This window comes from Gossypium raimondii, chromosome 10 (genome assembly GCF_025698545.1).
Source record: "Gossypium raimondii isolate GPD5lz chromosome 10, ASM2569854v1, whole genome shotgun sequence".
Taxonomy (NCBI): Eukaryota; Viridiplantae; Streptophyta; class Magnoliopsida; order Malvales; family Malvaceae; genus Gossypium; species Gossypium raimondii.
This window is the reverse complement of record NC_068574.1, coordinates 12,550,341-12,573,179: the sequence shown is the minus strand read 5'-3', so window position 1 is coordinate 12,573,179 and position 22,839 is coordinate 12,550,341. Positions and strand designations below refer to the sequence as shown.

The 22,839-nt window shown below is 33.4% G+C and overlaps 2 protein-coding genes across 7 annotated transcripts; both read left to right on the top strand.

The window, feature by feature from the left end:
- The first annotated feature begins 1,343 nt into the window (after positions 1-1,343).
- On the top strand, positions 1,344-2,060 carry LOC105776707 (60S ribosomal protein L26-1). Its single transcript, XM_012599554.2, has one exon. The coding sequence runs from the start codon at positions 1,399-1,401 to the stop codon at positions 1,837-1,839; it is 441 nt and encodes a 146-aa protein (XP_012455008.1). The 5' UTR covers positions 1,344-1,398; the 3' UTR covers positions 1,840-2,060.
- A 142-nt stretch (positions 2,061-2,202) lies between these two features.
- On the top strand, positions 2,203-9,116 carry LOC105776706 (calcium-transporting ATPase 2, plasma membrane-type). Of its 6 annotated transcripts, none has more exons than XM_052622133.1 (7): positions 2,203-4,378; positions 4,584-4,685; positions 4,777-6,722; positions 6,819-6,977; positions 7,731-7,902; positions 8,077-8,375; positions 8,553-9,116. In XM_052622133.1, exons 1-7 carry the CDS (start codon positions 4,240-4,242, stop codon positions 8,790-8,792), a joined length of 3,057 nt encoding a protein of 1,018 aa, XP_052478093.1. In that variant the 5' UTR covers positions 2,203-4,239; the 3' UTR covers positions 8,793-9,116. The 6 variants fall into 6 exon arrangements, 5 of the variants coding, with proteins under 5 accessions (XP_052478093.1, XP_052478090.1, XP_012455007.1 ...); XM_052622130.1 differs by having other exon boundaries at positions 2,203-4,413; positions 4,631-4,685; positions 6,819-6,857; XM_012599553.2 differs by having other exon boundaries at positions 2,203-4,413; positions 4,631-4,685.
- The last annotated feature ends 13,723 nt before the right edge of the window (positions 9,117-22,839 follow it).

Here is a 22,839-nt window from a genome sequence, read left to right as displayed (position 1 = left end):
TAATATAATATTATCTAAGTTATTGATTGAATTAATGTTATAAGTCAACTCAACACCAATTTATTTTTAAAAAAACTCTTTATATCCACCATGTAATAAATATTAATATGAAAATGTTTTTCTTTTAATTTTTATATACAATATTACTATAATGGGATTTAACTTAGGATATCATATTTTCTAAAGTTTCATTTACCTATTTATTTCAACAATGGATATATCATAAGATTATATTGGTATCCCAAATTAAAACATATATCTTAATTGATAAATTTATTAAAATAAACAAATGAAAGTTATTATAACATAAAAAGTGAGCGCATATATATATCTTATCTACTTTCTTCTATTAGGGTTAATCACCGTTTGAAAAAATAAATATGACATTCATTTGCATGTGTCACAAAATCTTATAAATTATAAGTATTGGATATTAAAAATATAAAAGTTGTCACTTCTATAGTGTGGGTGAAAGGTAATTTAGTATTACTATTAGATCTATTTATGGGCGAGTTATTTATTTAAGTTTAAATGTTTATTCAAAATTTAAAAGGGTTTGGACAAAAATATTAAATCCGATAAATGAGCTTAGGTAAAAAAATTGGGACGAACTAGAGCTTGAACATTCAAGACCTGAGCCTGACTTGGCTAGACCAATTTTTCAAGTTTGTAATGTTTTATATTATGTTATTTTTATATATGGTATGTAATTTATAACATATTATATAATACTATAATGGAAACATTAAAAAAATTTAAGAAGACTAGAACAATAATAAATAATAAATATATTAAATTATTAAATATTAAAATAAAAAATATATATTTAAAAAACTTTTAAAAAATAATATGAACGGACCTAAAATTGGCTTGGATTAACTATTTACAAACATGAGTGGGCTTGGATAACATTTTAGGCCCATATTTTAAATTAGATTGAACTTGAGCAAATATAAAATATGTTAGCATCATATTTAAGTCCAACTCGAACATAACCCGACCCATAACACCTCTATCTAGTATATAATGGTATATTTATTAAATTACATCGATATAAAACTTTACATATAATAAATTGGATTGATAAAATTAATTATTAGATTATTAAATATAATAACATAAAAAAAGGTTTTATGGAAAATTGTCAACTTCTTGCATATATAACATTTAAATTTAAGATAAAAAAGTTCTTTTAAATAGCTTCTCGTAGGCTTACTAACTGTCCAAGCACTGGCCTATTGGGCTAACAGTCTTAGTTCTACATGAACTGGGCCGAAAGCCCATTTCCCAATCACATCCAAACAAACCCTAGTTCCCTCCTCCCACTATATATTCTTCCAGACTCCATTTCCATACTTTCGAAGAGGAAGAGCCGAACGACACCCTGCCGCCGCAACAATGAAGTACAACCCGCGTGTCTCCTCCTCTCGCCGCAAGAGCCGCAAGGCTCATTTCACAGCACCTTCTTCCGTCCGCCGCGTCTTAATGAGCGCACCCCTCTCATCTGATCTGAAGTCCAAGTACAACGTCCGGTCTATGCCGGTGCGCAAGGATGACGAGGTCCAAGTGGTTCGTGGGACCTACAAGGGACGCGAAGGGAAAGTGGTTCAAGTGTACCGCCGCAAATGGGTGATCCACATCGAGCGCATCACGCGCGAGAAAGTGAACGGTTCCACCGTCAACGTTGGGATCAACCCATCCAAGGTTGTCATCACCAAGCTGAGGCTGGACAAGGATAGGAAGTCTTTGCTGGATCGTAAGGCTAAGGGACGCGCCGCTGCTGATAAAGATAAGGGGACTAAGTTTTCAGCTGAGGATATAATGCAGAGCGTCGATTAAGGTTGTCTTTTTTTTTCCCTTCTCAATCATGTGTTTTGCAACTGTTGAAGTTTTAGCTTTATGGAGTTTTAGTTTTGTTTTGTTTTTATGTTATGAATGAGTAATACAATGAGGAATGTGGGATTTGGTAGGCTTGATAATGCTATATGTTGGTTTTGACTTTCATTCTGTATTTGTTACTGTAAGAAGTGAGCTCATGCTAGATTGAGTTTTATTTTTAAGTCTCAAGCTCAATTCAATATCCAATTGATCAGGCTTCTTTTAAACCTAAAAAAGGAGATTTGAGTAATCCATGCCGAGCTTCAAAAATTAGGATATTTTAATTCAGATAGCAATTCCAACTCGACTTAAAAGTAAGTAATTAAACTGCTTTCACTTACTAGTTTTCGAAGCAACCTGCGAGGTCATTTATTCTATAATGACGGATGTTGAATTTTGGGCTAGTTTTTTAGGTCAGCTCTGTTGAGTTGTTGAGAAATTAGTACTAGATATTTTACTTTGTCATCGATTCATCAAAATGCAACGGATTTGTGTTGCTCTAACAGCATTATATGTTGATTCTGTTTGGACCAATATTTAGACATAGTTTGTCTACGGATGGAACATGGGATTGAAGTCCTTTGCTAACCATGGGGTTTTGTGGTTCGGTCGAGTATGGTTATAATATGAAATTGCACAAACTGTGGGTTCCCATTGTATGCATCTGTCACAAGTTCAAAACTTTAGTAGATTCATCTTTGTTCTTGTAATCGCAGCACCCAATTTAATTGGTTTAGTAGATTCATCATTGGTGAATGTACCTCATAAGTTCCTTTGTTATAATGATCTTAGTAAATGGATGAAGTAAAATTAAATCTACTTTTTTTTAATATCATTTACGGTTTAATAAAGTTATATTTTTATGATTTTATAGATGAAATTGTAAATGAAAAATATAATTTTCATGAAATTTTTTAAATGGTATATGTTAACTTTTTTTTTTCACTTTTGTTTGTTTTGGATTACATTTTATTTATTTATGTTTGAAATGTTATGTTTTAGTCACTTGTGTTATTGTTTTGTTATGAAGTGGTCATTCTACCGTTAAGCTCCGTTACCTTCCTAATATCGGTCCAGCATTGTAGTCTAAATGAGTTTTAAATGTCAATTTGGATGTCCTATGTGGCAGTTCAAATTAAATTTATTTAATTAAAAACATATTTTCATCCTAGCAGGTGAACATCCAAGTTGGCCATTTAGACCTCTATTATGGAGGTAATGGACTAAGACGTAATATTTTAAATATAAATGACTAAAATATAATTTGAGGTAAATAAAAGTGTCTTTTTTTATAGTTTATCCAAAAAAGAATTTTCAATTAGGTTTTGTTAGATTATTTTTAATAATATAAAAATTAAATTATTTTCAAAGGACATTCACTTGTGTCGATCATGTCCAAGAAATTGAGTCTACCTGAATCAATGTTGCAGCTATGGAAGGACAGCAATGTTGAACCAAGAAAGGAAAAAGGATTCGGGATTTAGTGAGTGAAACTGAGAGGGATGAGATAATGGTGTAGAAAATGTCTCGAATTATTTTACCCCAAAAGTTTCTCATCAATCCAAAATTTTAAAGATCAAATTTAAATTTGTATTTTAGGGAATCATGATATTACCATGAAGGTGTTAAAAAAAACAGTAATAAAACAGTTAACTAAAAGAAATTGGAGATAAAATTAGAAGTAGGGATTTGAAGAGACATATTTAAGCCTAAATTAATTAAAAAGTAGAGTTATAATCTAATGCAGACTCCAACAGGGAAGACAGTCATTTGGCCGCGTTAGATATATACATAGTTTTTTCCCGCGTAATATATAATTAATAATTCAAAAAATGTAAAGATGATATAAATAAAACCCCCTTCTATCATGAATATGAATAAGCGTGTTCATTACAAATTCTCAAAATTAATAATAAGAAAAACCAATTAGTCTTTAAAACCAATCAGGGATCTGATTCGATGATGATCCAACGAAATTTGAGGTTATTTTTAATGGTAAACTGTATTCGTGCTTAGTTTTGCTGCAAAAATGGAATACTTTTGACTTTAAATCCGTTCCTAAATAGTAGGAGAAGGAAAATACCAGTTCAAACACTCAACTAAACTGCATCAAATTTCGGATCCTCCATTTCTTTAAAAGAATTTTCTCAGTTTCTTTTCTATTCCATTTTGATCTTATTTATTTCCCACCAATTTTTCTCACAAACTTCCGCGTTGCTGTTGCAAGCAGTACCGGAAATTCCCCTCTCTTTTTATCTTTAATCCGTTTCCACAGTTATTTTTCTTCGATTATTTGAATGAAGCTGAGGTAGCTGTTTTAGGAACGAAGGCGATTTGAAACATTTTTGAAAGAAAGGATTCATGGATAGTTATTTGAACCAGAACTTCGATTTGAAATCGAAGCATTCGTCGGATGAAGCATTGGAAAAATGGAGGACAGTTGTTGGTTTCGTGAAGAATCCGAAACGGCGGTTTCGATTCACTGCCAACCTCTCCAAACGTTATGAGGCTGCTGCTATGCGTCGCACTAATCAGGTCCCTTCACTTTTCAATCCACTCTCTCATTTAGAGATTGCTCAAATATCATTTTCAATTTTTCATCATTTTCTAAATGTAGTAAAGATATACTGATTAGTGATTATCATGAGAGAAATGAGCAGAATTTTTTAGTTTTGTTAATTGGCTTTGCGTTTCTAATATGGTAGTAGGATTATGGCAATGTAGAGATTGTTATTATTATGGAAAATTGCAGGAAAAATTGAGAATTGCTGTACTGGTTTCGAAAGCTGCCTTCCAGTTTATATCAGGTGAGACCGTTTGCTGCAAATTCAACATTGTTCACGTTTTTTATTTAGTAAAACGCCTTTGAATATGTATAAATGAATCTTCGTTTTGCAGGTGTACAACCTAGTGACTATGTTGTTCCTGAGCAAGTCATAGCTGCTGGTTTTCAACTTTGTGCTGATGAGTTAGGATCCATTGTGGAAGGCCATGATGTGAAGAAACTAAAGTTTCATGGTGGAGTTAGTGGCATTGCTGAAAAACTCTCCACATCCACCAACACTGGACTAAGTTCTGATGCTGCTTTGTTGAGTAAAAGACAAGAGATTTATGGAATCAATAAGTTTGCTGAGCCTGAAGCTAAGGGATTCTGGGTCTTTGTTTGGGAAGCTCTTCAGGATATGACTCTTATGATCCTTGGGGCATGTGCTATTGTGTCGTTGGTCGTTGGGATAGCAATGGAAGGTTGGCCAGCCGGAGCTCATGATGGACTTGGGATTGTTGCAAGTATCTTATTAGTCGTGTTCGTCACGGCAACCAGCGATTATCGCCAATCTTTGCAGTTTAAGGATTTGGACAAGGAGAAAAAGAAAATCACCATTCAGGTAACAAGAAATGATTGTAGGCAGAAATTATCTATATATGATTTGCTTCCTGGTGATATTGTACACCTTAATATTGGTGACCAAGTCCCTGCTGATGGCCTTTTTGTGTCGGGATTTTCCGTGCTAATCGATGAATCAAGTTTAACAGGGGAGAGTGAGCCAGTAGTGGTGAATGATAAAAACCCTTTTATGCTTTCTGGTACTAAGCTTCAAGATGGATCATGCAAGATGTTGGTTACCACTGTTGGGATGAGAACTCAATGGGGCAAATTGATGGCAACCCTCAGTGAAGGGGGAGATGATGAGACCCCACTGCAGGTGAAATTGAATGGAGTAGCAACTATCATTGGGAAGGTAGGCCTGTTTTTTGCTGTAGTGACTTTTGCCGTAATGGTGCAAGGACTGTTACGGAGTAAACTGCAAGAAGGGACTATCTGGAGTTGGTCTGGCGATGAGGCACTGAAATTGCTGGAGTTCTTTGCTGTTGCAGTGACAATTGTTGTTGTTGCAGTTCCTGAGGGTCTACCATTGGCAGTGACTCTGAGTCTTGCTTTTGCCATGAAGAAGATGATGAATGATAAAGCACTAGTTCGACACCTTGCAGCTTGCGAGACTATGGGGTCAGCAACCGGTATTTGTAGTGATAAAACTGGGACACTAACTACTAATCGCATGACGGTTGTGAAATCATGCATTTGCATGAGCGTCAAGGAAATAAATAGCACCAATAAAGCTTCTTTCTGCTCTGAGATTCATGAATCTGCTATAAAACTTCTGCTACAATCAATTTTTATGAACACTGGAGGTGAAATTGTTACTAGCAAAGATGGAAGACGTGAGATATTGGGAACTCCCACAGAGACCGCTTTGTTAGAGTTTGGCTTGTCTCTAGGTGGTGATCCCCAAACAGAACGACAAGCATCAAAAACTGTTAAGGTTGAGCCATTCAACTCTACAAAGAAAAGAATGGGAGTAGTGCTGGAGCTTCCTGGAGGAGGGTTACGAGCGCATACGAAAGGTGCTTCGGAGATAGTTTTGGCTGGATGTGACAAGGTGATCGATTCTAATGGAGAAGTTGTTCCGTTAGATGAAAAATCCATTAACCACCTCAATGCTACAATAAATGAGTTTGCTAATGAGGCTCTTCGGACCCTGTGCCTTGCTTATTTGGAGCTCAAAAATGGTTTCTCCTCAGACAATGCTATTCCGGTTTCGGGGTATACTTGTTTAGGAATTGTGGGCATTAAGGATCCTGTTCGCCCTGGTGTCAAAGAATCTGTGGCTATTTGTCGAACTGCTGGGATTACCGTAAGAATGGTTACAGGAGATAACATAAACACCGCAAAGGCTATAGCCAGGGAATGTGGGATTCTTACAGATGATGGTATAGCCATTGAAGGTCCAGATTTCAGAGAGAAGTCGCAGGAAGAACTGCTCAAGTTAATTCCTAAGATTCAGGTGTCCTCCCATTGTTATTTTTGCTTCAAATACCAGTTAGGTGCTTCTAACAAAAGGATAAATCCTGTAATTCATACCTCAATTCTCCTTTTGCAGGTGATAGCTCGATCTTCTCCTATGGACAAGCATACTCTGGTAAAGCAATTGCGAACTACATTTGATGAAGTTGTTGCTGTGACTGGTGATGGAACGAATGATGCTCCAGCTCTGCATGAAGCAGATATCGGATTAGCAATGGGAATTGCTGGAACTGAGGTCAGCAATGCATTAATATTTTCACATTGTGCATGCATCTTGTACCCAACCAATCAGAATAATTCAATCCAAAGAAATTTGTGTTATGATCTTAAAAATACCGATTATGCTCTGCCAACTACTAATTTGATGCCATGAGAATGAGCCGGTCATAAATTTTTTCACCTGTGCATGCATCTTGTACCAATCAATGAAAGAAGATTTCAATCCTAGGAAATGTTTGAAAAAAGAAAAACATATTATGCTCTGCCAAGTACTGATTCGATGCCTTGAGAATGAGTCTGGTTGTTTCCAATATTGGGTTAAAATAAGGACGACAGACGTTAGTTACTTTGAGAAGAAGAGCTTGAGAAAAGGTGCTTCAAGTTCAGAAGGGTAGCGAGTATGAATAGTTTTATCACCTATGGTACCCGGATTTGGTTTTGAATGTTGGACACTGGTGTATTGAATTTACTCAAATATTTTTATGTATTTAGAGTCTCTGGAGAATCTTATCCCATACCCATGTCATGTAGGAATGTCTGGCAATGGTGGAGCAGCCTAGCTTATTACAACAAGAGGATATCTTAGCTTGAGTTTTGACGTGAGATTGCTGCTTAATTATGAAGAATATAAATATTCTTTCATGCGCCTGATACTAGTGTTATGATAATGATTCATTGTTAGATCCTAGTAAAATATTTTGCTCAAGTATATGTACTGCGTGATATTTACCAATATCAAGATTCAACTAATCTCAATTCTCAATTCCAGGTGGCCAAGGAGAGTGCTGATGTCATCATTCTTGATGACAATTTCTCAACCATTCTGACAGTGGCCAAATGGGGCCGTTCAGTGTACATAAATATTCAGAAATTTGTACAGTTTCAACTGACTGTCAACATTGTTGCCTTAATTGTTAACTTCTCCTCAGCATGTTTGACAGGTGACAACGGAATATGTTTGCCTACTAATATTTTAAACCAATGTTCTAGCTTCTTTGCAAATGATAATCACTTGAACAGGAATATGAAATATGGTTATGTGTTCATGAGTGTAAGTATCAAGGAAACGAAAACTCCGAACAATATAAATTTTCTCATATTTTCTTATGCTGCAGGGAGTGCTCCTCTGACAGCTGTTCAGCTATTGTGGGTGAATATGATCATGGATACTTTAGGAGCACTTGCACTTGCAACCGAGCCGCCAACCGATGAACTAATGAAACGTGCACCAGTGGGAAGGAAAGGAAATTTTATCAGTAACGTCATGTGGAGGAACATCTTTGGGCAATCTTTCTATCAGTTGATGGTCATATGGTATCTTCAAGCAAGAGGAAAAGCAATGTTTGAACTCGATGGCCCCGATTCAACTCTGAAATTGAACACCCTTATTTTCAATTCGTTTGTCTTCTGTCAGGTAAACATTTTATCTAAAACTCAGATTATATCATTGCATGCACAATTGCTAGAAGGTGACAAGTCTTAGGTGTAGTGGATTAGACACGAGTTATTGAGTAAAATATTAGAGTACTCGTGTTTGGCTTGCTCGACAGCATAACAAAAGAAAAAATGGTTGGCAATTTTCTCCCCGCAGGTATTCAATGAGATAAGCTCACGAAACATGGAGGAAATAAATGTTTTGAGCGGGATATTAAATAACTCTGTGTTCGTGGCTGTCCTTGGGTGCACGGCAGTATTCCAAATCATCATCATCGAATTTTTGGGTACATTTGCGAGCACAACGCCGCTGACATATTCACAGTGGGGCCTAAGCGTGGTGATCGGGTTCTTCAGCATGCCGATCGCTGCTGCTTTGAAGCTGGTCTCAGTATGAAGCCTATATGCCTGGATTTTGTGAAGAACATCAAGGAAGCCTTAATGTCACTCTTCGTGATGTAAGAATCTCCAAGTGACTATAAACCTTTTTTTCTTTGTTGACAATTGACTGATTTTCTTGCAATTAAGAAGGTAAATAGGGAGTTTTGGGATCAACCTTTAGGAATTCATCCATTTCTTTTGAAACATTTTCTGGATTTTTTTGGGGGGGTTTATTGTCCAAGAAGTAGGTTGGTTCTTATATTTTGTATTCGTTGTTCTTAATTTATTTATATGTAAGAACATAAATTTTTTCATATAATTATTGGTTTTAATTTATTCATATTTGGGTTTCTTTTTATATCATATAAATCACTTGTTACAATAGAATGTGTTTGACATATATCGAATGGAACTCCAATATTTCAGAACAAATTAATAGTTGAACATTTTCTGGATTATTCCAAAAGTCAGGCCGTATGGTACCCATTCTATCCTTTCGCAGGTCTACTAGTACTAAATACTAATACTAGAGAGTAATATTTTCCTTTTTTTAACTAGTACCATTGTTACAAAAATACAATTGGCAAATATGCCCAAGGCTTTGTCCACTTTGATTATAAATAAAATATGATTAAATAGTAACTTAAATGGAACCAAATTGATTTGATTATAAGAAACTTATTCCAAAGCCTAGTTCATAATTTGTCCAACTCCATTTTTATTTTTATTATTAAATATTATAAACCCATAAGAATCCAACTAATTCAATGTATGAAGTATAGATAGAGACAAAAGCTAAAAGTAGGTAGAGGCTTTTACTTCCTTAATTCAATGATTATTAAATTATATTTTGGGCTTATTCTAAATATTAGTTATATAATTTGATTTTAAAAAAAAAAGAGTAAAATCTTTAGCTTTTTAAAGTTTCAACGTTTATGCATATATATATATGGAGCGTGGGGTATGGGTATAAACAGATCCACTACCTTGGTTATGGTAAGACCTGCTACTTACATACATAGAATAGTGGGCCAATGGCGGAAGCAAAGAAGGATAAAAACACCAACACACAGTTTCCAAGTTGGAACCATCCAATGCGTTGTCGGCAGAAGTGGTCCCAACCTTTTCGTCAAAAAAGGGTTACCCCAGCAGCCCTGCCCTTTCCACCAACCTTGCTTATATCATTTTACCTTTCTAAAGTTAAAAAACGTGACTGAACTGAACCCCACTCCAGTCTCTATCCCGTCATAAATGGCTCACCTCGTGGTCCAACTCTTGGCAGCCAATTGTGGCACTTAATTTCTCGTCAATAAATTTTCAAAATGATACTAGTATATAGCTATATACTCTAAAAATTTTCATAAATTTATTGTTTATCACATGTATGATGTTTTGGATTTAAAATTTATTATGATTTGATTTTTATTGAATTATTATATAAAAAGGTAAAAGTATCTTTATGAAAATGTAATTTAATTTGTATATGAGAAAAGATATTTTAATAATTTCATAATTGAATTGGTGTCTATTAATTTGTGACAACAATAAAACACTTAAAAAATGAAGCTTTGGTTAAAATGATAAAATTAAAAGTTTAAATATTATGGTGTTAAGATCAAATTTTATTATCGTGAGCTTTTATTGATTTTATATAAAAATATAAAATGACAAAAGATTCTCATAATAATATAACTTCATATATTAGTTGAGTTGGAACACGATTGATGAGTAACACTAATTCAGTCAAGTATTTAAAGAATTGTATAGATAATTAACTTAATTGTATTAAACAATTTTAGACTATGATCTAATTTTAATTTGGTTTTAAAATTTAAATGCTAGTATTTCTATCTACTATACTATTTCCATATTACCCCTCGTCGAACCACTTGACACCTACACTTGAAAATAGAATTCGACGAAGCTTAGCCTTGTGACCTTACTAGAAGCTTAATCTCAACATCACCTCGCCAAATTTCATGTCACATAAGTTGAGCCCGTGCAATTCTTAATAGATATATAGGGAAGAATTCTTACCAACACCTGGAATTTACATGAGCTTAGCCTCTACACTATTCATTGTGTGAACCATTACCATTGTGCACTCCCAAATATTGTATAACTTAATTATTATAACATTCAACATCATCTGAGAAATAAGCAAAAAGTTGTCTCTGCCTTCAAGGAGTTATCATCATTAGGAGAAAAAAAGATCAAAATTCCATCCATTATTAACACTAAGGTAGATCTAGACACCAAATAAAAGTGATGTTGTAGAAACCTATAATCCATCCTTTCTATAATTCCAACGATAGAGCAACAATCATACCCTTCTATTTTCTTCCACCATTTTGATAAATAGTCAAGATGAAGGGAAATGCCAAAATACATGAGCGAGAGAAGATTTGCAGGCTACAATCCAACAATATAGGGAGATGCAAGCCTAGAATGAATTACTTTGGGCTCAACTCCGGGAATGCGCCTGATAAGGTTCTTAAGAGATAAAAAGCAACCAAGAAAAGAAGAAGGAAATTCTTCTCAAGGTTAAAGACAAGCTCCAAGAAACCTACATAGACTTGACTTAAGGGATAAACCAAACCATCACACTACCAAGTGGAAGAAAAATGAGCTTGCAATAAGGCGACAAAATTATTGGCACCTAAAAGACCTAAAAAGAGTTTTGTCTGCATCACTCTTTCATTACACTTTTTGAAATACCTCACAAGCATAAATAAATTCACTAACTTTATTCCTTATTGTTTATAAGCTCTCATAGAGCTTTTACAAGGATTGCTTCAATTCATTAATGTCCTTCGATAATTACTTGTAAGAAGGCTTTGAAGCTTAGTTTGAAGATGGTTTTCTTTTATTCAAAAAGTAGCTCGAAGTTTCCTTCTTTCTTTTTTCAAAAGGCAACAATGTGACCATGTATTAAGCTTTGTTGAAAGCAATAATTTTAGGAGAAGACTTCGCTGGGACCAATGTGCGAGAACTAGTGATACGAGCTACACTCTCTACAAAATTAACAGAAAGAAGTTAGAACAATAGATAATGCTAGACGTTGTAAACAAATTATAATGGCATATACTTGCATCAAATGCCTTTGTAGGTTTTTTGATGGTGTTCTCATTTCTTCCTTTGTACGATGAAGTAGGGAACTGAACATTCAAGTGTTGTGCACATGCTGGTTAACGAAGTTATGATGCTTCCTTTTCTATTCGATGGTTAGCTTTGCTAAGTAGTTTACACTCTTCAAAGGCCATGTGTTATGTGGAAAAAAAAACCAAGAATCGAGGTCAGGGATATTAAACTAAGTAACGACATCTAATATCAAACTTTTTGGGCTATGCCTTTTGAGATACAATCTCCAAATGTTGTTTAGGGACCATTCTTCCTTAAGCTTTGATGGCCTAAATCTCAAATGCCGAAATTGGTTTTCAATAAAACCTCCACCAAGTAAAGGGAGAAAGAGCCTTGTGGACAAAGGGAGGACCTACTTAGTAGGAGAAGGAAAATGTAACACCCCTCACCCGACCTGATTGTCGGGTCTGAGTTATGGAGTGTCACATTCGTTGTTAGAGAAACTACAGTCAAATATGCAATAAATAATCATTTACATATGCTATTAAGTGTCAACCACATTCAATTCATGTTAAACAATCAATTTTGAGTCTTAATCGAGCTTAAAAAAGCTCTTTTGTCAACCTAAGCACGAATTAGGAACAAATTACAAAGTTTTAAAATGTGTGGACTGACGTTACAATTTCATTTGGTTCTCATTACGACGTGGCCATCACAGTATGTCATGTTGTGATGACAAGCTTAAGCTCGTCACGACGTCACTCATTATAATGACAATGTTATGACGTCAAAAGTTTGAGGTTGTGACGTGGCCCCAATTTTGGGAAAAATGCACAATTTGGTACCTATGCCAATGTTTCCAACCAAACCTTTCAATATCCACACTCAATTACCACTTCCATTTGATTCAAAACATACCAAAACAATCCAAACAAGTTCAAACATCCAAGTCCCACTTCTTCTCAAAGACATTCACTACTTATTCATAAATTAAACTTAAATATTTCAATGTCATTAGGGCATACCAACCAGATCATTTAAATACCTATCTTTACCTATGCCATATCATATTGAAACATGTCATTTCACCTTAACTTCATACACTTATGCTCATTTTATAAATTAATGGCTTATAGGCTTTAAACGTTGAACCAAATCAATCATTCACCAATACATATCTTAAGCATGTCAGTCAAACATACCATTTCAATTAGGCATCATTTTAGCCATTCTACTTACCTCGTTTCATTATCTTTAATATGCCAAGTTCAAAAGATTCATGATCCTCATTTCGAAAGACATCGAACATTACTTAACTATGCATTACTAGTTCATATGATATGCTTATCATTTAAAAATAAACTTTTTCCATAATCATCTCAAACTTTTCAATTCACCAAGACTTATATACATTAAGATAACACATAAACATCTTATATATACATGCCACAACCCTAAACTCAAAATGATCAAATAACTAATGATTCAGTGATAGTGTGAGCTTCGAGATGATTCGGCTGGACATGTTCCACAAGGTGGCTATCTACAAGGAAAAGGGAAAATAAATGTGGTAAGCATATAGGATGATTAGTAAGTTCATAGGTATTAAACAAAACATTATTATTTATCTAAATACAATAAGCTACCATAATATGGAATAATTTGGCTTAGACATGGCAAAACAAAAACTCAACAAGGTGAGCATTAACTTATAATCAAAACCATATGATACCACAACCACTTATCATGCCAATTCATGTCATTTTAATTAACTAGCCTCAAAACTTATTCAATCAAGGGATGACAATCACATACATGTCAAAGTCATTATTCCAATACATTATTCATGCTCAATTCAATATTTTTCCATTTGAACATCAAGTTCATTTTATCCCGTTTTAATTTCTCATATTTACCTTAACCATGCTCAATGAACCCTAGCAAACAGACTCATATGCACAAGTATCTACACCAAACTTTTTGCTCGTTTGAGTTGAATATATACATGTTAGGTTACACGTCCGGGCTAAACCTTTATAATGACACATTAGGTTACTCATCCCAGCTAAATCTATCTCACATATATTTAAGAATCCACAACAAACTATGGACCTCGATAACATCTGTAACCAACCCTATACAAGCACACATAAGACCCTATTGGCAAGCCAATCATATCCTAACCTTTACTAACTTCACACGGGCATCTTTTACACATATAAACATCACTTTTTAATTTAGTCCAATTTCTAGCTTGATCGTACCAATTCACACGCACATACACATATACACAATTCAGATACATAACAACCTAAGTAAATAAATATCGTATGAACTTACCATATCAAAATACCAAACAAGTTGATTCTTTAGGGACTAATCAATTATTTTAGCTTTTCCTCGATTACCTCTGGTTTGATCCAATTCTTGATCTATACAATTATTCCATGCAATCTACCAATACCAAACATTTACACATTATGTCATGACAAGAGTGAACCTATATAATCTCATTGATTTATACTCCTAAAGTTTTACATTTTATTTAATTTAGTCTCTGAATTCGAAATAGCCATAGCTTTCAATTTTTTTGCCTCGATTTAAAATCTGACTTCAGTTACATTTATTAAAGGCCCTCTACTTTCTATTTATTCTAAAATTTTTAAAAAATACATTTTATTCGCTTTAGTCCCTATATGCAAAACTAGTAATTAAACATTACAATATAGTCTTTTACATAATCTAAGTTTAAGATCTGTCAATTTCACACCAAATTCTTCAAGAAATCAACAATGAAAACTTTCCAAAAGTTTAACACTTCTATAAATTGGTATATGTGCTAGCTAAATCAAGCTCTCATGACATCAAAAATATAAAAATTACAAGAAAAGGACTAAGATTTACCTACTAATTGGTGACCTAAAGTTAACAAGCTTCCAAGGGTTTTATTTCTTCAATTTTGGCAAGATAAAGAAGATGAAATAATGTTTTCTCAAGCTTTCCCACCAACTTAGTATATATAGTCTAAATAAGCTTAATTAAACTAGATTAATTATCATAATAAAGTTTAATTAACTAAATTTAACAATTGTTTAATCCTAGAGGATATGACATCATTATCCATTAACATTAGTTTTATAATGGTTTATTAATCATTTAACCTTTTGGTTAATTGTAATTTAAGTCCTTAATACTTTGGCTAATTTAAAACTTATAGCGATTGAAATTTTACAATTGAGTTATTGTACCTAAATTAACTATTAATTTAGCAAAATTAATAAACTAAACTTTAATATACTTTTATACAACTTCATAAATATTCATATTTAATATTTATGGACTTGGTTTATGAAAATGGGATTCTAAAATCGTCTTTTCCGGCACCACTGAAAAACAGGCTGTTATAACTCTCCCATTTCGAAATTTTGTCCTCGAAATTTACTTGAGAAAAGATGAGGGTATTGAGCTTTCATAATTTCTTCCAGCTCCTAAGTAGCCTTTTTTGTACCGTGACGACGCCAAATTACTTTCACCAATGCCACACGTTTATTTCTTAACACTTTTACTTCCCGATCTAAGATTTTAACTGGTTTTTCTACATATGTTAAATTAGGTTGCAACTCGATTTCATCAAAAGTTAAAACATGAAAGGGATCGGATCGATACCTTCTCAGCATCGATACATGGAAAGCACTATGGATCTTAGTCAATTCCTGTGGCAGATTCAACTAGTAAGCTATATGCCCAATTCTTTTGAGAACTTTATATGGTTTAATAAACCTTGAACTGAGCTTCCCTTTCCAGTCAAAATGCAAAATCTTTTTCCAAAGAGAAACTTTCAAGAAGACTTTATCTCCAATCTCGAATTCAATATATTTTCTTTTTAACTCAACATAGGACTTTTTTCGGTCGGAACCAACTTTCAAACAGTCTCGAATAACCTTGACTTTTTCCTTCATCTCACGCATCAAATCTGTCCTTACTAACTTCCTTTCACTTAACTTTGACCAGCAAAAAGGAGTTTGACATTGACTACTATACAAAGCTTTGTAAGGTGTCATTTTGATGCTCGACTGATAGCTATTGTTGTAAGCAAACTTAGCTAATGGTAAGAATCTTTCCCAACTACCTTCAAATTCATCACACAACAACGTAGCATATCCTCAAGTATTTGAATTACTCATTTCGATTGCCCATCAATCTGAGGGTGAAGCGCGATACTAAAATTTAACTTAGTGCCTAAAGCTTCGTGTAGTTTACCTTAAAATCTGGAGGTAAATCTTAAATCTCGATCTAAAATAATAGATGCAGGTACCCCGTGCAATCTCACCATCTCAGAGATATAAATTTCAGCCAATTTCTTAAATGAATAGTTGGTTCTATAATAATGAGATTAGTTGATTTTTTCAACTTATCAATTATCACCTAAACTGCATCCTTCTTTTTCGATGTTAATAGCAAACCCAATATGAAATCCATGGTGATTCACTCTCATTTCCATTCAGGAATCATTATAAGTTACAATAAACTTGATGGGACACGATGTTCTGCTTTAACCTACTGACATACCAAACATTTTGCTACGTACTTAGTGATCTCCATTTTCATTCTCGGTTATCAATACAACGGTTTCAAGTCATTATACATCTTATTGCCACCTGGATACATCGTATAAGTACTATTGTGGGCTTCGTGTAAAATATATTGCATAAATTCTGAATGTTTTTGTACATACAAATGATTTCGAAAGTATAGAATTATGTTATCACTTATACTAAACTCACTAGTTTGGTTGTTTTCAACAAGTTTTTGTTTCACTTGCAACTCGATGTCATATTTTTTGAACTCCTGAATCCTCTGAAGAAATATAGGTTTAGCTCTGAAGAAATAGTCATAACTTTCCATTTTTAGCCTCAGTTTAAAATCCAACTTCAATTACATTCATTAGAGGCCCTCTAATTTCTATTTATACTAAAATTTCACAAAAAATTTACATTTTATTCACTTGAGTCCTTATACGCAAAACTAGCAATTAAACATTACAATATAGTCCTTTTTGTAATCTAAGTTTAAAATCTATCAATTTCACATCAAATTCTTCAAGAAATCAACAATGAAAACTTTCAAGAATTTTAACATTTTTACAAATTGGTACATATGCTAGTTAAATCAAGCTCTCATGACCTTGAAAACATAAAAATTACAAGAAAAGGGCTAAGATTTACCTATTAATTGGTGAATGAAAGTTAACAAGCTTCCAAGGGTTTTCTTTCTTCAATTTCGGCAAGATGAAGAAGATGAAATAATGTTTTCTCAAGTTTTCCTACTAAATTAGTATATATAGTCTAATTAAGGTTTAATTAAACTAGATTAATTGGCATGATCAAGTATAATTAATTAAATTTAATAATTGTTTAATCATAGTGGGATTAGAGGTGATCATGGGCCGGGCCGGGCTTGAACAAAAATTTTAGACCCATATTTTAGGACGGGCCTAGGAAATGGGCCTAAAATTTTTGTCCAAGCCCAGCCTGAAAGAAAATTGCTAAGCCCGAGCTCGACCTGGCCCGACCCATATTATTATTATTTAGTTTATTTCATTAAATAAAAATTTTTAAAATAAATATTAAAACAAAAAAAATAAAAAATGAGACTAAAACAATTCTTCAAACAATACACAAATTAAAAATATAATAAAAAGTGGTTATATTAACATTGAAACAAATTAGAACTAAAATAATAGCCAAATTAATAATAAAATTACAAAAGTATATTTGATTAAAAATAAAAAATATATTTAATATATAACTCGAGCCACAAAAGTTTTACCCGAGGCCCGGCCCATTTTCTAAACGGGTCTCATTTTTTGGCCAAAACCATATTTCGGACCTATATTTTTACCCAAATCCTCTCATTTTTCGGGCGGGCCGTCAAGCCGGGCCGGGTAGCCCAACCCTTGATCACCTCTAAGTGGGATATGGCATCATTATCCATTAACATTAGTTTTATAATGGTTTATTAACCATTTAACCGTTTGGTTAATTTAAAACTTATAGCAATTGGAATTTTACAAATTACTCATTATACCTAAATTAACTATTAATTTAGAAAAATTACCGAACAAAGTTTAATATACTTTTATACAACTCCATAAAAAATCATATTTAATATTTAAGGACTTTGTTTACGAAAATGGGATTCTGAAATAGTCTTTTTTGGCATCACTGAAAATCGAGTTGTTACAGAAAATATTCGAGCTTATTTTTTATAAGGATATACATGTGAGGGTAAAAAGTAAGGTCTCTTTTAAATTTGTTCGCCGCAAGGTTAAAATCACCACGTTTTTCCAAATAACCTACGCCATGACTGTCAAAGTGCAAGACGAACATGCTCTTGGTGTTGTTTGAAGAAGGAGTCTCTTAATGCCTTTAACAAACTAAAAAGTACAACAATAATAAGTGTCAAGAATCCCCTAATGATTTCTTATGGGCAATGTTGTATAGTCATAGCACCTCTACAATAGAGAATCAATATTTGTAATGAGGATGTTTAAGACCTTGAAGTTTCGGTATAGCCATCTCCTTTGCCATTGTAAGGGAACACAACCGCTTCTCACCTATCACTAGAGCATATCATATTTGAAAGTTTGAAAAATTGAGATCCATTTAGAAGAAAAAAAGAGACAAGAATGGAAAGACGGGAAACGTATAAAGAATTTCCCAATGAAATACAACAATAGGAAAAAAAGAGCAAGTGAAATAGAAGAAGTAGAATAAAATGAGGATCTTGGATTCACAAAAGAGTTCTATTTTATAAGTACATGTGTGAGAAACTGAAACGACCTTTTGAAAGAAACTATAGTCATGAAGAAATGACGTTATTTCAAAAATGTCCAATTAGAGATGAACACATGTATAAGAACAATTAAAGTAGAGGTACAATGATTAAAGTGATCAACTATTTAACGTCACAACAATAATGTGCAAGCGTACACTTTCGATGCAAGTATAGTAGACAGATATGAGTCTGTCGGATATCGATCCCACAGGGATGGGTGCCTTTTGTCTATAAATGTCGGTACAATAACTAGATAGAAACAAGATAAATTGTGAGAATAGTTTTCGATGCAATAACTTGAGAATAATAAAATAAAATATGATAATGATAAACTAAGATCCCCAACATGAATCTTCAGTAGAATACTAAGAGCTCACAAGGTATAAAAGGATAGGTGATTGTCAAGGCAATAAAATTCAATGTATACCTTACCCAGCGTCACTCCTCTATTTAATCTGAGACTTAAACATGTATATTAACCCCACCTTCCGATGATGGCAACATGGCACTATTAAGAACAAGTGGACTAAATTCCTCTAATCCTCACTCAACTTCCGTTGTAATGATTGTTGGCTCAAACTGTCACTACACTTCCCAGTGTTAGTGACTTCAATAACACTTTTGTGTTAAGAAAAATTCAAACCCCAAGATTAAACAATAAAAGTAAGATTGAATAAGATAACATTTAACCAAGAATTTATATTTACTTCCATACAAACAGAAAATAGAGAATAATCACCAGCATTTAGAAAGAAATAAGAAAGAATCAAGTGGAGAATACTATTCCTAGACAACTCGATTAAATCTCTCTATTCCCTCTTGTCTCGCACTTAGGTCTCCTCTTCAGAAGCTAGTCTGCATTTGGTTTTCAAGTTGGCTCACCCGTGAGAGGCTTAAGCTGCCATGGCCGCAAGCTTCAAGGTAGTATGATGAAGTTGATGATTGAGAGAAAAAACTCTCATTTTCTTCTCACGTCAACCTTTTTGTCCTCCTCCAACAGTACATGTGTCCTTTCCTCAGGATTATTTTGTCATTGTACGTATAGGGTGGTTATATCAGACTGGACAGCTTACGCGATTTTAGTTCTTCTCGGACAGCTGTTAGGTGCGAAGACAATTCTGGACGCAATCTAAAATTAACTCATACAGTGACATTAATGCAAAAAGATAGAAAAATTAAGGATAAAATAGGCTAGGATTCACTGAGTTATAAAATGCAGTTTACTAATCTGAAAATGTTAAAATATATGCTAATGATAACTAAATGGGAACAATTTAATCAATAAGGAGGAAAACTGGACCGACGAAAATGTGCAAGTGTACATAATCGCAACAAGTAATAAAATGACAAGTAAATGTCGAGTTATCATACTCACAGGGACTGTGAAAAGAATTATTTATGAATGCTATTTAAAATAATTTGGTGAAGAAAAATATTTTCTTTGAAGAGGGTGATTAAAAACTAAGATTTTAAACTAAGTGAACTAAATAAATAAATCTGAAATGCACGATTTCAAAATACGATTTTAATCAAGATGACATAATCGTGTTAGATTAATTACATTTCTTAACTTAGAATTATTAAACTCATGTTTATATTGTTACGAATAAGTTCACGGTAACTCGGTAATTTGCTAACTTATGAACATACTCACCTACCAAAATCCATTTATCTATTGACTATATCCCTATGTCAATTCAACCGATTAAACAAATCTTAATAGGAAAATATGTTATTGCACGTACATACTTATTAAATAGAAATAATCTCTTCTACATATCCCTATGTCAATTCAAACAATTAACTCGATTTAATAAGCACATAAAAGACTATGTGAGGTAGAAAAGTGTCCTTACCTTGAAACAGTTTAATCACAATAATCTTGCAAGTAATGCAAGGCAAATGTATCGTCAGATTCCATTGCTAATCTAACCCTCAGCTACCTTAGATGATTAAATATGCACTGATTAAGTAATATGTCCATTAAATACAATTTCAATCTGTTTAAATAATTAATTCATTAGTTACCTAACAATTGTAATGCAAGAATAACTTAGTCATGATTTTACTTAATCAAGCATCTTACCGAGGCCTATAACAACATAATACAATTTTAATAATTTTAACAAACGAAATGTAATCAACCTAACACGATTTAAATTCAAGCTAAATTGATTAAATTAACCATTCCAACAACATAAATATTCATATATATGTTCAGCATAACAAAAACAAAAATTAAAAAGATAGGGAACAAGAATCAAATTCGGTGTTTTTCCATGGCTTGACTAGTTGCTCCGTTCTTCCTTCTCCATTGTCCTCGTCGACCAAGGATACTATGAACACTTAATTGTTGCTCCAAATAGTTGATGAATGCCCCTTTCCCAAGAGGAGAAATCGGTAAGAGATCAAGGGAATTTTGGAATGAAAGAGAAGAGAGAAAGTGGAGAGAAGAGAGGAAAGATGTGAATGCTTGAGGTGTGTTTCTAAAATGACCAGCCTAAGGGGGTTTTTTTAGCTGAGTAGGACTGCTAAAAATAGCTAAAATTATCAGCCAAAGAGCCCTCCCTTGGCCGGGCACACATGTGGCAAGGTTGATAGTTTCAACTTTGCTAATTTAGGCTTGGGGCAAATCTATAAAGCCGCCAATTGTAGAGGGGTTTGAATGTAACTTGAACAAGTCTTCAAGGGCCTCTTTGCAAGCTTAAATAATCAGCTAATAAGCTGATTTGGGCCAGCTCTTGGGACGGTTTTTGGGTTGTCCATTTCTTGGTCAGTTCGGTTCACTCGGTTCAGTTCAATTGGACCACTTTTTCATAATTAATTAATAATAATTTATTAACCCAAATTAAATTGGGTATAAATTAAAATTAATTATATTATAAATTAATACATATAATTTTAGACCGTCTTAGGCTAAAATTTAGTTCGCCTCGATACTTCAAATTGATTCTCGATTTTGCGCTTCTAGTAGTGTCCGTCGAGCTATTTTTCGCCCTTTGTGCAAATCAGTTGAAAATAACCAAAATTCATCAAAATTAATTATAAAATTAACTAAAATTCAACATGTTCATATTTTAAGTGCACTTTAATTATTTTGTCAAAATTAATTATTTTTTCGACAAGAATTTTATTGTAACTGTATGATTTTATGTTAAAAAAGGTATGTAAAAATGTGTAAATTTTCATGTTTCCACACCCCCAAACTTAATTCATTGCTCGTCCCGAGTAATACACAAATTAAAAAGAAGTACTCAGAAAACACCTTTGAAAAGTTCCTTCAGAATAACATTTTTCCCAGAATTATGAATTTAATATACTTGTCCTCAAAAATAAGACATTTTATAGTTATGCTACTTAAGTATACATATCGTTCAAATTAATCTCAACAACTATTATGATAGCACAATTAGAATAAATGCTTCCTTAACAAGACATGTTAACCCTTACCAATTTGATTTTATTTCCTTATTCATGATTAAGCTGCAATCATTAAGTTTAGCTTATACCTTCATATGTTGAACATAGCAATTTCTCTCCACTAATGTAGGTAGCATAGAAAACTTGAATCAATAGGTCTTTAAAAAGGTTGTAACGTAGCTAGGCTAGAGGTAGGTAAAAGATAGATAAATTTAGGCTTTTAAACCCTAGACTCGGCTTCAATCGGACCTTTGGAATAATTTCCCTCAATACACCAACTTACTTTGCTTTCACATACTCCTTTGTACATCTATTTTCTTTCAAGTACATGTTCTCTTTTTTTTTTTTTGAGCATTTTACTGTATGTACTACAATTTTTAGAGCATTTGATACTTCTTTCAACTTCCCCAAACTTATTTTCAAAGAATATTCTAGTACTGAGTCTAGTGTTTGGGACAATTTAAAGATAATTAAGAGAGAAGTGATGGCTAAATATTGCAAGGGTTCAAATAAAATTAGGCCAAATAGTCTCAAAGTTGGGTTTCAAAGGATAAAATTTCATCAAGGTTGACTTGAAAGGCTCAAACAGTCCAAACAAGAGTTGCCTAAATCATTTTCAACGTTCCATGCTTCCTAGGATTTCGCCTCAAGAAACTACTAAGTCAATTCTAAAGACTTAAACTTTCATGCTTGCATACCTTTCTTAAGGAACTAAAAATTTTATG

What these genes read in the sequence shown, in the direction of transcription:
- LOC105776706 (XM_052622133.1), top strand. Translation starts at nt 4,240, where the DNA reads ATGGATAGTTATTTGAACCAGAACTTCGATTTGAAATCGAAGCATTCG. An exon ending in AGTTAATTCCTAAGATTCAG is followed by an intron (nt 6,723 to 6,818) that starts GTGTCCTCCCAT and finishes CTCCTTTTGCAG; the next exon opens with GTGATAGCTCGATCTTCTCC. An exon ending in ATTCGTTTGTCTTCTGTCAG is followed by an intron (nt 8,376 to 8,552) that starts GTAAACATTTTA and finishes TTCTCCCCGCAG; the next exon opens with GTATTCAATGAGATAAGCTC.
- LOC105776707 (XM_012599554.2), top strand. Translation starts at nt 1,399, where the DNA reads ATGAAGTACAACCCGCGTGTCTCCTCCTCTCGCCGCAAGAGCCGCAAG.